The 16,491-nt window shown below is 31.6% G+C and overlaps 1 protein-coding gene across 6 annotated transcripts in view; it reads right to left on the reverse strand.

The window, feature by feature from the left end:
- Positions 1-799: 799 nt before the first annotated feature.
- LOC126838384 (uncharacterized) overlaps positions 800-16,491 on the reverse strand; it is a 57,913-nt gene continuing 42,221 nt past the window's right edge. For 3 of the 6 annotated variants that reach the window (XM_050572761.1, XM_050572762.1, XM_050572763.1), the window contains exons 3-5: positions 6,270-6,481; positions 4,601-4,998; positions 802-2,802 (exon numbers count right to left, since the gene is read on the reverse strand). In XM_050572761.1, coding sequence (XP_050428718.1) covers positions 2,034-2,802; positions 4,601-4,998; positions 6,270-6,464 — 1,362 coding nt within the window. In that variant the 5' untranslated portion in view covers positions 6,465-6,481 and the 3' untranslated portion in view covers positions 802-2,033. Of the gene's footprint in view, positions 2,803-4,600; positions 4,999-6,269; positions 6,482-16,491 lie in introns of all 6 variants that reach the window. The other 3 variants (XM_050572760.1, XM_050572765.1, XM_050572764.1) reach the window with 3 other exon arrangements.

Consider the following 16,491-nt stretch of genomic DNA (forward strand, 5'->3'; position numbering starts at 1 on the left):
AAACAGTACTAACTCAATTTTGAAAAATGCTAACAAGAAGTTCCATTTTGATTTTCACATCACATATTTTATTTTATGCGACTAATTAACGTGAACTTACAGACAATAGTTACAGGAAAATATTATATTTATATGGCTTTTAGGTAGAATAATTTGTTTTTGTTTAATTTAACCCAATAATTTATATGTACCCTTTCTATGAGTAATGATAGTCAGTAATCATTTAACATAGTTATATACAACTCATAATTGTTCACATAATTTACCATGTATTGCAGTCCTTAGACCTAACAAACAAAAAATATATATTTAAGTATTCAAACATAAACCAAAGCAATTTTAGGTTGTAAACAAGGTTTTTACATAATAACAGGACCAATAGATATTTTGTTAATGTACCATACAGAATAATAATTCAAAAATAATAACTGACGGACGATAACTATTTGCAATAAAACAGGTTTTATTATAGCATCGTGAAAAAACTGTTTGTTTTAAAACTATAATAACTATAATATATAAAGCGAATAAGGTAATTTAATTTAGAATGAGAATATTGAAAAACACAAAAATTGAGATAGTAGGTATTAAAATATTTTACTTTTATACTATGGCGAATCTAACTAAAAAATTTACACGTATAAATTATAATTATACCGAACGAATAATGGTGGTTATTTTTTATATAATTATTTACGGATTAATCGCATGTAACTTTTTTTAGAAAAAAACTTACCTTATCTTTTATTTTATATTTTATATTGTTACTATTATTTTATACATTAAGAAGACTGGTCTATCATAATGACATAATTTATACATGATAATACTTCTTAATATTTTTTTTAATTTAATTATCTAATCCTAATTTTATCTTTAAAATTAAAGATTATTGTCGTAAAATAGTAGGTCTAAATACTACTTAATTAATTACGTTTTTTATCCGAATAACTTCTAACATTCCTGTTGAGTAGTCTTAGGCATTATTATAAGACATTTTTATTTTTAGACAATCATTTTTTATGTTACACATAAATCGAGGAGAAAGTATTTTAGCATAGATAATAATAGAGCAGGTAAATAGTATTTATAAATGACTACCACTTGTGGTAATTATACTATATAAATTTAATATTTATATATTAAATAAAAATATATAAAGTAATTTTACAGTAAGCATTTATTTTCCAATCTTATTGGTTTTCAAAGTCTTATAAATGCTATATTTCAATGACTCGTGCTAGTAAAATTATATTTTCGTTGACCGTGTTACGACATTATTACCTGCGTCAAATAAATTACCATTGCTGTAAAATGTGTACTTACTTTAAGAAGTAGGGCTCGTAATTTGTGATGGATATTACCCGTACTTACTCGTACTTCATAAATCTGAACCAAAACCATATAAGATTCGTGTAATTTAAGCGCACGTGTATTTTAAGTTCGGACGTTTTTGTAAAACTGCATGTACTATTTTCTATTTACTTGTATAATTCATTTTTTTAGGTAGATTCGGGATGAATAGAAATGGATTGAAATTATTATTAAATCAATTCCAGTTCAGTTAATTTTTTATTTTATCGACTAGATCAAGTCAGTTTATTTTTGAGATTGTTTTTAACCGGACTGGGACGGAACGGGTTAAAAATTGTTTTGCTCCGAGTCTGGTATATGTTTACAGCCTGTATAGGGCTTTATATATATACAGGACTTATGTGAGTTTAAGAAATATATAAGTATACAAGGGTACACGCCATACGGGCACACGAGGGACCTCTACGATTACAGTTATATTATATAACTACGGTATAAAGCTACGAGTTTCGAAATTTAAACTGCGCTTAGGTAACAATTAACACGTTATTAATAGTAATATAGTGCAATTTAAATCAAATGAAATAAAAAAAAAACAATATTACAAGCTTAGCAGTGGAACGGGATGTTCATGAAAGGTGTTGCAAGCAACGTTTGTAATATCATATAAAAAGCGGCCGACGTGGTTACATGATTTACTGGCACGAGTTGTCTTACAGTTATTTGACGAAAAGGTCCTTGAGCGACGAACAAATGGAAGTATCGCACGTTCGGCCGGTCTGGTCGTTGGCACCTTTCGACGAAGACGTTCCAGTAGGCGGTTCGCCTTCGGCGGGTGACGCTTCGCCGCTGTCGCCGGACTTCTTGGAAGCCAGAAAGCCCTCGATGGCCGTGCCCAACACCTCGGCATTGACCACCGAACCGGACGGACGGTCCCACACTACCACGTCCTGCTTTTTATCGACCGGCTGCTGTGCTGGTTTTTCCGGTTTGCACGGCACCGATTCCAACAGCGACACTTTGGGCCGTTCGTCCGCAAAAGTCACCACAACCGGCGACTTTTGCACGCAATCGGTGCCGTTGCCTCCGGGCCGAGGCTCCGGGCACTCGACGTCCGCAGTTCGGTACGCCGACGTTTTGGCGGACATTTTCCTGAACCAATTGCGCGTACTGGTACTTACAGCCCCGTGCAAGTTGGCCACGTCTACGCTGTTGGATCGGCCGGTCCGCAGCGTGTCTCGTCGTCGGTCGCCCACCGATAAGCTGTCCGTTGTCTTGCTGCCGGATAGGCCTTTAAACAGCGCTTTATTGGCCGTCGATTTAAGTGAGTTCATAATAGACATCAAATCCGTGTTGGTACACACAATGCCGGACGACTGAGATTTGCTCGTGGACTCCGGCAAGTCTGACGCTCGTCTGCGGGGTGGCACGGGCGGTGCCAGTTTTTCGCAAACGTCGATATCCGAATACCGCCGAGCTTCTTTAAACCTGACCAACAAAAACCAGGAATATAATATATATAATTATTTAATAGTACCTTTAAATACCTTTTAAATAATCACAAACACCTCATACACCACGTTAAAATAAACCCTCAGTAATTCTTACAATAACTAAAAAAAGACCACTAATGTTATACCTGTTGGTGTAAACAATAACTACTATACAAGTATTATAAGGACTACAACTATTATTATTTTTAAATGCTGGATGAAAAATTCGGGAATATTTCGAAAACACGGGTTTTTTCCAGATTTAGAAAAAAGAAAAAAATTTAAATAGTTGTTTTTTTCAGCAACTTAATTAATTTTATTGTTATTTAAAATATGATTAGCATTGTGCATAACGCGTCCGTGTTTTTAGATTATAGAAACTAGATGAAAAATAATTTTATACTGTAGTAGTCAGGAGTCAGGTCCCCAAATAGAATTGTAATGTGTGATTCTCTCTAACGAAATTAAAACAATATTTGTTTTCAATCAGTCTTGACTTTTGTATAAATATAACATGTATTAAATATTACTGTTTTTTAAATATGCTGAAGTCGAAATTTAGTTTGTTGTAATATATGCGAATTTTTTCAGCTATTTTTCATTTATCGACTCGGATTTGGCTTACATCTCATTTGGATTGTTTTTTATTATTCAATTTTGCCGAGCTAGTATGATATATTTACATAAATAATAATAACGCAGAAAGAGGTACGCTGTTGTTATATTGTTAAGTTGTGGTACTAGGTATAGTGTACAGGCACCAGCGTATAGCTCCTAGAGTGAATTTGTTGTGTATATATTTTATTTTTACGTTCCATCTGATGCGAGTACCCTTTCATTTAGTAGCTTATCCAACATTCATTAGTGTAATTAATAATAACAAGTCCGCCGGCAAATAGAACGTTTTTCAGACCAACCATGAATCTGTATAATAGCTGTAGTATACTCAATGTTATCGAGTTCGTGATTAAATACTGTCCGGCCTTTCGTCGGATTTAATCATCTCCTTTGACGTCGAGACTCGAGTTGAGATGTGACACATGTTGTACAAAATCGACAAGATCGAACTGAACGTATTACAACCGTAGCAGCGGTTGTATTATTATTCTTCTTATTTTTTTTTTTACGAAATAGCGTTTGAACGTTTCTACGAATATCTCGGATGCCGTCGGGATTCGTCGAGGAGTGAGTTTTTGATTATATATTTTTCTCAAACCGAATTATACCCGAACAACGTACATTTATTTTTCGAATCGTTCGAATTCCACCGTCTTTGAAACGCCACTCGAGTTTGTCGATATTAAACCCGAGTACGATAAAGCTACGGACAATGTGTATACAGGCAAACGGGAGAAAGGGGAATCATGTTTACACAAGATAATAGGCGTTACCATTAGGCAAAATGTAACACTATCGTTGTTGTGTTTTCGTGCATAATACGCAATTGCGATTTCGGTGTATTTATTTTCCCTCCTGAGCAGGTTATCAATAAAATAAATATGCAACAGAACAGCGTACTGTATATATAACTTATAAGAACGCAGTTAACTATAAGTATTTAGTTAGTATATATATATATATATAAGTTGGTGGAGGCATACGTATATTACTGATATCTCGACATGGTAAATAATTCGGACAGTGGTGAGGTTCTTCAACCTAATCTACTAATATTTCACAGTCGATACTTTTCAAAGTTGGTAGATAATAAACATTTTCTCGATTTAGTAACATCGAGATTTACAAATAATTAGTGTATCGATGACCAAACTCAACCTGATTAAATAATGTACCTAGACATTTGAGTGTTAGCGCTGCCGTCCAATGGTTGTAGTTCGCACATCTTTTCCTTGTCCTCGGTCTGCCACATCTTCATCCGCACCTTTCGGGCGGCTTTAATGTCCGCAATATCGTCCATGATGTCCAACTGCAGGTTGAACTGACTACCACTGGGCGAAGGAGCAGCGCCGGACGTAGAATCTCTCCGGTTACAACGAGGCCCCTTGCTGGGAAATGACGCGATGGACTCACGACGGTTGCGGCCAAATAGTGGCATGGGTGCCTTGGATATAGTGATTACCGAGTGTCGGCGTCCCGGTGCGTAAGGACCCGGCGCCTTGGTCAAAGTAGCCAAGAATGCCTTTTCGCGGGCGGCCGCGCCGGCAGCTCCTTGGTCACTCAATCTTCGCACCTGACAACAATAAGGTTTAGGTTAGAATGACTAACGGCATTACCGATAGACATGTTGCATAATATTGTAAAAAAAAAAAAAAAACAAAGCTACTTTTACTATAAAGTTGAAAACTTTCTAATGATAATAAAATAAATTAATCCACGACATTAGAGACAAAGTCCTAGTTCAAATTCACACATAACTCAACATTTAAAAATTAACATTTTTTTTTGTTGAGAAAATACAAATATATTTTTGAAAAATCAAATTATTGACTTATTAAATAGTAAGGGATTTTATAGCAAAAATCGTGGGATAATATTAAAATCTCCACAAAAGAACATTTTTTTAAGATAGTGACACTTGACTTGTGGCACGTGCTCACTTCAAAATGATGACCTGACATTATCGGTGCTTTATTTTTAATTTACTTTGAACTTATTTAGGGTATTGAAACTTATTGTACCTATTGAAACTTCTCTAAACGCAAAGTAGGTCTCAACTTTTTTCTATTCGTTTGAGATACTTAAAACAATTTTTTCTTTATCAAATTACGCTGTTTATCGAATTACAGACTAATCGAAATTTGACTTCAAAAACTGGTAAGAGAATTAAATATCGATACTACTAAAAATTAATAAGGATATTTTTTTGACGGGAAATTAAATTCTGCGTGTTTTGGTGTTGGTAGTTATCACTGTTTTAACATTAAAACTGTGAGAGTTATCTTTCAAATTCTGTAAAGAAATGTATACACATAATAATGTGTCTTGGGTCTGAAAGCTGGGGTAAGAACTATATTAATATACATATAAAAATATATGTTAGTTGTATATGCATGGCTTTACCCGAATTAATCCGGTGGTAATCCAGCTATAAACGTAACGCTGTTATTATTGTCATACATTTTCAACATTTGGACGATTCCCATCACATAATAAACTGCCTAAAATGTATAAACTGCCAATCAATATGTAACAGTTCATTTTACATAAAACTTGAAACTGCGTTTGAAAAAATAGAGACGAAGTTTCTTCGCTTAAAATTAAAGATAATTTGTAAAGAAGATAATAAATAAAAGAATATTTTTCTTATTAGCTTTCATGCCATTGGGCATTAGTTAAATTATTTAAACTTTTTAAAACGGCCCTTAATTCTTAGAATATATCAGAACTACTTTTTCTTTTTAGATATTCCTACTTATTTGAACTGAATTAATTTTCTTACTGTACATGTAGTTAAAAAAAAAAATTTCAAGCGATGATGAAATTGTATAAAAAAGTACTCACCTGACTAGCAGTTATTCCGGATGTGCATTGTGGCGTTGGTAATGAACGTTTCCTCATGTCTCTGAACGGCGATAAAAAAAACGGATTCTGTGTAGGGGTACCGGGAGTTCCAGTGGCATTGACATCTTCCGTTTCTTCATCCTCTTCGACAAAGCAATTTTCTTGGTCTACAACAATTACCGGTTCAGATTCCATTTTACTTGACAACTTCTCTGAAAAATAACGAATCAAGTACGTTATATATTTAAAAAATATATTTACAAATATATTTTTCCAATGGCGAGGAAGAAACGTTGCACATTCAATTTACGGTAAAAACATAAAAACGTTTTCTTATTGTTCCTGTACTTTGGTTGATAGGGTTTCTATTAAATACAAATTATTACGGTCATATACTAATTGAAGTATTATAACGATATACGTTTGTGAATAGTAGTATATACTACACCTACAAGGGCGGATTCAGGGGGGGGGAGGTTTAAGAAAGTTTATATCCTTCAAGCATTCACGAATGTTGCGGGTAAAAATAATATCCTTAATTAGGAGTTGAGATACTAATATTTTGTGCGAGCCTAAAGGCAATATTTATATTGTTCTTGACTTCCTCTAAATCCTTGCATATGCGTCTATAAAGTATACATATTTGTTAAAAAAAATGTAATTAAAAAAATCAATGAATTTGTTGACAGTAATCGGGAATTATGCTATCTAGTGGATAAAACAAAACAAAAAATTACAAATTCTTGAAAATTTGATAAATTAATATGAAACATTTTTACTTGGCCTGTTAAAACTGAATACTAAAACGTTTACCTAATACAAATGTACGTGATTTTAAATAAGATGTTTTGTAGGAAATATTTATCAAATATTGTTATTAGGGATTTTGACATTTTCATGTCTTAGCTCTGGCACATAACCCTGGCACATTTCCGAAAAAAGCGTTATCAAAAAAGCGTTACCAAAAAAGACAGTTTTTCAGCCGAGTCTGCAACCACGAAAGATCATTTTCATGTCTCGTTGAAGTACCGAATAAATTTAGAGTAGTGGTGGAATTATAGATAATGATATAGTAAATTAACGAGCGGTAACAAGCTAGTATAATAAAACGTCAAGTTTCTGGCTAAAATTGTAGTGTTTATTGCTGGCTTAAAACAATTCATAGAGAAATTGGGCTCTTAAACTGTTTTGAATTTATTATTTAGTTCTAATTTGAACGTTGAACGTACAACATATCTCTTATCTCAAATCAGATAACAGCGTAACAGATTAACATTCGAAATAGATCCGAAATGGTCATTCCGATAATTGTCTTTCGTCGTCGCTTCGTAGTTTTTGTTACATTGCGGCGCGTAACAGCGTAACGCTTTTTTGGTAACACTTTTTTCGGTTATTTACCGGCTAAATCTCACCCTTATCTCCTACCCCCTATTCCACCCCTATCTCCCGTCCCCAACCCTTTCGCTTTTTTCGTTACGCTCTTTTGGTAACGCTGTTATGGTAACGCTTTTTTCGGATATTTGCCAGGGTTATGTACCAGAGCTAAGACATGAAAATGTCAAAAAGAAATGGGGTGGGAATGGGGTTGGGGTTGGGGGTGAGAATTAGCCGGTACTTAACCGAAAAAAAGCGTAACGAAAAAAGCGTTACCAAAGAAGCGTTACCACACGGAGATGGGTTGGAGGTGGAAATAGGGGTAGGAGATAAGGGGTCGGGGTGGGATAGGGTTGGGGTTGGGGACAGGAGATAGAGGTGTGAGATAGGGGTGGGAGATAAGGGGTGGTGGTGGGATAGGGTTGGGGTTGGGGACAGGATATAGGGTGGGAGATAGGGGTGAGTGATAGGGAGGGATATAGGGGGGGGTGAGTGATAGGGAGGGATATAGGGGGTGAGATAGGGGTGAGAGATTAGGGAGTAGGGATAGGGTGGGAGATAGGGGTGAGTGATAAGGACGGGAGATAGTGGGTAGGGGAGAGGGGTAAGATATAGTAGATAAGAGATATGTTGTACGTTCAACGTTCAAATTAGAACTAAATAATAAATTCAAAATAGTTTAATTCTCTATGTTAAGTTACTTTTGGCCAGATAATAAACACTACAATTTTAGCCAGAAACTTGATTATACATAATTTTTTAATCTCCTTGGCCTTATGCTGTAACTGGAAGCTCCATATAATTTTTTTTTTTTAATTATAATTCCACTCCTAATCTAAATTTATTCGGTACTTCAACGAGACATGAAAATGCTCTTTCGTGGTTGCAGACTCGGCTGAAAAACTTTTTCTTCTTATTCTTTATTCAACTTGAAACGCTATTTAGGCCCATTGCTGCAATCACACACTTCTTACACCTATTTCCATCTCTCTCTATCCAGCGCTACCTTCTTGTAATTTTCCACTCCTAGTATTGTTAGGTTCTTTGCGACTTTATCAGACCATCGTTGCATAGCTACCTAAGGGTCTCTTCCCTCGTGATTTCCAACTCAGGACTACTTTTGAGAGATCGTGTCAGATCTTAATACATGGCCCACATATCCTCCTTAGAAACTTTCTTTCTAGTAGCGATACTTAGGGATTTTTAATTACATAAAGTACGTCTTACAGAAATAAAAAAAAAATGTGTTTAATGTGATTTTAAATTAAATTTCATTAAAGTGATTTAACTTTTATCATAATGAAAATCTGATATTTTTATAATACTACACAAAACTAGGAAAATTCGAAAAAAAACCTTTTTTTTAAAAAGAAAACTTGATAAAAATACTCCTTTATTTGAATAAAGTTTTGTTTAAAAATAAATGTTTGAAAATATAGCTCCTAGTTTCATTACATTTCTGTTTAGTTTAGCTGAGTTTCTAGAAGGAAAAATCGTATTTTAGTAAACTACGTTAGCATATTTTGTTTTACTGTCTTTTACTTCGCAGTTTAATAGAATCTTAAAGTGACACGGTAGATATATTAAAATAATCCTTTCCTTGCGTGACCTCCTGTCTCTTTGAGCCACAATATTTTCCCATTCGTCTTCTACTAACATCCCTATTTATCATCAGTCTTTGTTAAAATGTAATAAGTTTTTTTATGTTAGTTTTAGTATAATTTGGTTTTTTAACAGTTTTCTATAGCTTTGTAAAAAAATACCGTTAGTATAAATAATATATATTGCATGTTTATTATTAAATATAAAAAGTAAATAACTAAAAGACCCTTTTTAACTATTACTGGCTTGTAATAGCCATAAATAAAAAACTTAACAAATTACTAGTAAAACACAAGTACATTCAGTTAGTAATTCCATTAGATACTTATTATACATAACAGGCAAACATTAAATAATAAGCCAAATAAATTCAACAAAAAGTTCAAAATTCAGTAGATACTTATGTGCCATACACACAAATCTTGATATTATGTAAATATTACCTACTACACGTATTTACATAATTTTTTATTTATATATTCTAACATTGCTCGGTTCTCGCATTACTGGTCTGTGAGCTCTACCAGAAGTGTTTTGGTTAACATAAAATGGAGACGAGGAAAAAGTTCAAATAGATCATTGGATCGAGGAAAAAAAAATAATAGCAAAAACAACTAAAAACTCTAGTCACAGAAAGAATTTCGATTAGATATCTTTTATGGAATTAAAATAAAAATTGTATTTTTATGAGTGTGTCAAATTACTAATAAAAACAGACGATTTTCAGCTTTATAATATAAATTTATTAGGTTACTCTTTAGTAGTTAAAATAACTAAAATTAAATACAACACAAATAATTAAAATAAATATCAAAAAAGTATGTTTCTTATTTCGAATTACTAACTACACTCTACAACACTTACTCCATTCATGGTTACTATATATATACATATTATGTGTAATAACGATTAAAATAAAAACCATTATTTTATAATTTTCCAATGGCGCAAAATTGTTCTCAACGTTACAACCAACGCTAAGCAGCGCTATATAAAAATATACTCTGACAACTATTTAAATTAAAATTAAAAAATTAGTACCAGAAATAAAAAAAAGTGGTTAAATATCTAATTAAGTGTAACCATTAAATGTAATGTATTGACAACATGTCTTATTGCAGTTTGAATATTATCAAAGCTTTCTTAAAATTTAATTTAGCTTATGCTAATAAATTAAGTGTATGCAAGGGCCATTCGCCGATTTCTTGAAATTTTGTAAAATGTCAACGTTAAATACATTCATAAACGTTACGAGACTAATAGGCTTTTTCATTTAACGATAAAGAAAGATTAAGTCGATTTAAAGCCATTAATTTTAAATGTTTTTTTGCAGCTTCATAAACTTTTAATTAGAAAAACTTTGAACTTTATGCCAGAACGGGGTATATATTGTTGCGTTAGTTATAGATGCTAAAGTCCGATAGATAAACTAAATCATAAAAAAATACTGTAAAACAATATAATCGATAAAATAACATTGGCTTATCATTGTTAATAGTTGGTAGATTTTTAATTTAAAATTGTTTTTAACTAGTACGACCACGTCAGCGTGTAGTACCTACTTTTCAGTTTTAAATTATCTGCTTTATTTGTTGGTAATGTAACGATTTATCATTATGTGTATACGGTTAGGGTAAGGGTGTTGTTTGCACTTGCTCGTCCGTGTTGATATTATCATAAACCCATTCTGGTTGTGTTTAATCAAAATGTTGAGTTTCACTGTCACAAGAGTTGTATATATTAGTGTTTCACTATAGGACTACTATCACAGGGGACGTAAATACATTTTGTTAATTTTATGTTACATGTACCAGGTTAGGACTGGCCCACTGACCTTCTACGATCATGCAAGACAGTAGACCTTACATATTCAGTTTGCCTTTCCAATACGTACAATATATAAGCAAATGTGGTATTCCTTATTACTTGAAGATAACGTCTGTTAAAAATTACATGGTTTTCGTCATCGTTCGGTGTCGTTTAGGTCTGCTGTACTGTTTTATTAAAAGACAGTCGAGGTATAGAAAGTGAAGTACAGAGGATTTCAACGGAATCGATTCTCAATTGCAAAACGTGAAATCGTGTAAAAGCTAAGTTAACATGATTTATTTGTAATAATGCTTTTGAACGATTTTCTTCTCCATTGCCTTTATATAGGCCATACAGGCCCTTCGACGCAACCATCATTCCTCTCCATTTCTTCCTATCAGTCTCCATTTCTTCGCCATTATTTACTCTCAATAGGCGTAGGTCCTTCTGTACTCTATCCTTCAATCTTTGTCTTAGGCGTCCTAATGGGATCCATTTTACCACATCTCGAATCATTTGTTTTTGTGCCCCACACACATGTTCTTCCCAGCTTAATCTTTTGCTTTCCATTATTGTTACTATACCTTCCTCTCCTGTTGTATTTTTTAGAGTCTCTATTTGGCCATAGATTAAAGCACGACTTTACTCTTGAATATTAAAAGGCATTGTTCGTCTTTTTTAGTTGTGTACCATATCTTATTTGCATAAAGTGCAATAAGACAACCCGTGACCTCAAATATTGTTAACTAGGTTTTCTGCGAAATGGTCCTGGATTTGAATGCGGATCTTAAAGTACAGAAGCATCTGTAAGTTGCATTTGTTGTCTAGGTTAGGAGTTTAGTAACTCTAGTTTTAATTTTACACCATGTGCGAAGTCACTAACACTTAAGGTGAAAGAAATTTCACTGTATGTTGTATTGTCAATGGCCGAGTATTTTATTTTTGTTTCGACACTGATGAATGGCTCATTAAGAAATTATATTTTTGGTAGTCTCTTGTATTTATTACCGGGGCCTTGGATGCTTACATACTATTTATGTTTTGAATTCGGTATACAATAGTTGTATGTTCTATATTTCGGAACAAACAATAAATTTTAATTAGTTATGAAATAAATAATATGTTTTATTATTGCAAGAATTTGCTTAATAATTATATAATCCACCGTGATATGAAGATGTCTTTGTGACCAGAACGAAGCTAATTTGTTTTTGATAAAATACGAGATATGCTTGAAATAGTGCAGTCAGTGCTTAGTAACCCAGCAGCCATTCAAATGTCGGATAAGTGACAACTATTAAAACATCAAACGCACAAACGTATGATTTAGTTAAATACTACGAAATGAATATAATGGAACCATCTCGTTGAGGTTACAGTCAAAGATGAAAATCCGCCATTGATATCATATCTTAGCCAAATATAACAATTCCTAATTGGGCAGGAAATGCTAAAATCGATGAGTAAATTGTTTTATGCAAAACTAAGTTCAGGTTAGAAAACTAGACACTAGTGAAAGACACTGTGATATAATGTTAAAAAAATTAATTACTTAAAAGAATTATTACTATAATAACAAATATAACCAATTATACGATTTTCAAATTTCCTATGTACCTATTATAGTTATGGTAACTTAAAATGTTTATTATAATAAATGGTATGGGATTTAAAAAAAAATTATTTTTCACTTCTATCTGTTGCCTGGTGTAACCTGAAGTAAAATCAATACTGCCAATATGTCGACATGTGCAAAATACAAACACTAAAACGGATTTGTTTCAGTATTAGTCAGAAGAATAGTGAAATAACAAACGTTTCAGCTAAAGAAGAACACAAACGTCAGACTTATACTTGATCCTTGCATTAAGGTTTTATGTAATTGCATGCATACATATGCATTGTGCAGACATCCAAAGTTGATAATAATGTTTAAATATATTATTTTAAAATAACAAGTTAAATCCGTTAAATAAAAACCTAATCTTTTCATTATATAAAAAAACATAAAGTATAGTATACAACATTACGTCTACCATAATATTATACTATATTTTATTCATAACCAATTCTAAGCCCCTGAAAAATTAAACATTGTAAAAATATTATTTTCTTTCTATAAATTCTCAATTGCTTTTTTATTCTATTTTATACTTATTTTCCAAACTCTAATCTTTGTTTTTTCAGGGATAGCTCTAATCTTCTTTAATAATTTCTTCTTGTGCATCCAAATCAAGTAATCGTTTTTCTATTATAATGTAATAATCTATATGTTTTTGTTTTATTTTTTCTATTAATTTTGTTGGGTTTTTCCCGTCTCTACGACTGTATGGAAAATGAAAAATAATGAAAAGCGTATACTGAACCGGCATAATTAAAATTGTTTTTAAGTATATCCTAAAGAGTTACACTATTTATAATAATATGAACAATATAATGTATAATATATTATTATAATATATATTTTATAGAACCGTTAAAAAAGACAAAAACAGAGGAATCTTGCTGATTTTAATTATTTACTATTAAAGTATATGATAGCAATTAAGGAAAATACATATATACCGGTTTTACAATTTATTACATTGTTTTTAAAAATATAATTTGTATGTAGTTAATAACCGTTTGCCAAGTGATTAGACCCATATAGTTATTTATTTATATGTGTATTTTCTACACGAACTACTTTTTTTACTGAATAAAATTTAAAGTACTTTAATAGTACTTTAGTAATTTAAAGGAAATATTTATTTATAAGATTTGGTCTTGACGTGGAATGTGCTATTTAATTTCGACATAAATTCACGTGGTTATCTTAAAATATAAACGGTACCTAGGAGGTACCTGCAACCATTTTAAAAGTTTATTTATTCATTTATTTTCATCAAAACTGTACACAGAATGTGTTTTACGTTCATAGTTTTCTTAGTATATTGAGAAGAAAAATGATACACCATCTGTGGGGAGCTCGATGATTAATTGTCTAAAATTTCAACGCACTTTTGGTCATTTATTATGAACACATATAAAAGCAACAGCAGCACTTATGACAAATTACTTTGATCCTACTGAACATCCTCATTTGGAATACTTTTGCCGTTATTTTTTGTTTAATAAGTTTACCCATTAAGCTATACAATTTTGTTTGTTATTTTACGTGATAGCTGTTATATAAAATTATTATTACCTTTTATATGTATACACTATACATCTAAATGCTTAGGCTAAACACTATATTTAAAATTATTTATCCTAATAAAAATACTCTACTTTGGTCCGGGTAAAAAGATGAAGAAGTACAAAACAAGATAATAAAAAATATATTATTAACATTTAACAAAAATTTAAAAGCCTTTTTATATTTCGTATCGTTTTAGTAGTTTTAAGTTGTGGTTCAACATGACATGTATTTAACAAGGTAAACCGCAAATGTTACTCAATATCATAATTCATAATTATTTATTTAGCAAGGATGTTTTTGCAGAAATATAAAAGAAATATAATATTTGTTTATTACTTTTTGTACCTATAAAATTTATCATTAATAACCAATAAATATTTGGGCGAGTTTAAAAATAACCTCGACAGTTAAATAATTATTAAATTGGGTAATATTACTATCCCCTCCTCTTTTTTTTATTTTATACTATTTAACTTAAATCTATAAATCTTATTTTTCCCTATTTTCAAAAGTTTCGATCAAATTACCGATATACTTTATACCTTTTCTTATCAAATTAAAGTAACGTCTTATGCTCTAAACTTGAAAATAATTCGAAACATAAGTAAAAATCACTATATAAACACCTATTTGGTCATTGGATGACTAGTGTTTTCTTTATTAGTATTTTCTAATGAGCTTTGACAACAATAATTTGTTGGCTGTTAAAATGTTAGATTATTGTTTATAATGTTTTTGAAATATTAAAAAATAATTTTATTTGAATAGAGTAAAAAAAAGCTATTTAAAATCGCTTTTAAAATATTTTTCAATCGCTTTGAATAAGTTTATGTTAAAAGTTTTTTTACATTATACATTTAAAATTGTATAAAACTATTCAATTGTCAATTTATTTATTTTGCACAAGTTTAATATTTAGGACAGTGAGATTGGCAAAGTCAATTTCCATTATAAAGCAAAATAACTTTATGGAACATAGATATAGGTCAACCTTTTATGTTTAAAAAAAACGTGGCATACGAAATATTTTTTGAAAGTCATATCACATGGGAATACAAAATCTTCTTGGCGTGTTGGATTGGTGTTCTTTACTAATACACCAATACTAGAAATTCCAAAGAAAATGAATAAGCCACAAGGTCCTAGTTATTATTCGGAGCCACCAATAGAATATTATCTACCACTACTAAATATTTAGCAACATACTTCTGAACACTTAGGAGTCCTAACATTACAAAACTATTTTATTTATTCTTGTAACAACTGTATTATTGCACATACTTTTGATGCACACATTTGAATTTATTTGAACCTTCATTCATATCCTCTATCAAACTAATATACAATTTTGTAACTTTTTGTTTCATTAACGCCATAACTTGCCTTCTCTAAATCTATAAAAACCATACATTGATTGTTTTTCTCTATAATTTTCTACAAGCTGACTCACATAAAACACTGGTTTCATTGTCGATTTCTCTGGCATAAAATCAAACTGTTTTTAAAGTATTGATGTTTCACATATAATTCAATTTTCTATATTCTATTCGAATTTGTATGCAATAGCTCATCAATTTGATCTCTCTTCTTGTATATCTCTCTTGCTTTGAAATATAGGTAATACGAAACTCTTCCTCCATTCTTCTTACATTTTTCCGTCTGGCACTTTATAAAAAATAAAAAATTCATCTAGCCTATGCTTACATCCTTTAACATTTTCCACACGTTTTAATGGAAGTCGGATGTACTCCAATGTACACCGTCTCGCCCAACCCTTAATTTGCTTTACACTTTCTAATTTCCACATAAAATACTAAATTTATGACCTATTTACTTCACTCTTTTAAGTTGTATACGTTTTTTTCTTTTCATAAAATACATGTGATTCATTAACGCAAAATCTATAACTCTTTCTCCAGCCTCATTTCTCACCTGAAAACCACCCCCTCCATGTATTTTCTTGTATTCTGTCCTCTCACTACCAAAATGTCCATTCATATTATCATCACTCACAGCATCTTCATTTCCTGGCATTCCACGTATCACCTCAACTATATCTTGCCTTAACTCTTCTTATCTTCACATCCTACTTGTTAAGCATACCTGAATACACACTAATTAGATTCTGTACTTTTTTCTCTAAAATTAATTTTACTGCTATTATTCTATCGCCTTCTCTTAGTATGTCTACTACTTTACTTGTCATATCTCCATCTACTATTACTATCGCTCTTTTTCTTGCTGGTTTCTTGTGTA

The sequence above is a fragment of the Adelges cooleyi genome, unplaced genomic scaffold (genome assembly GCF_023614345.1).
Source record: "Adelges cooleyi isolate 19-005CV unplaced genomic scaffold, UGA_ACOO_1.1 ACOO_flye_CR_arks_rails_tigmint_CR_PRNA_30, whole genome shotgun sequence".
NCBI lineage: Eukaryota > Metazoa > Arthropoda > Insecta > Hemiptera > Adelgidae > Adelges > Adelges cooleyi.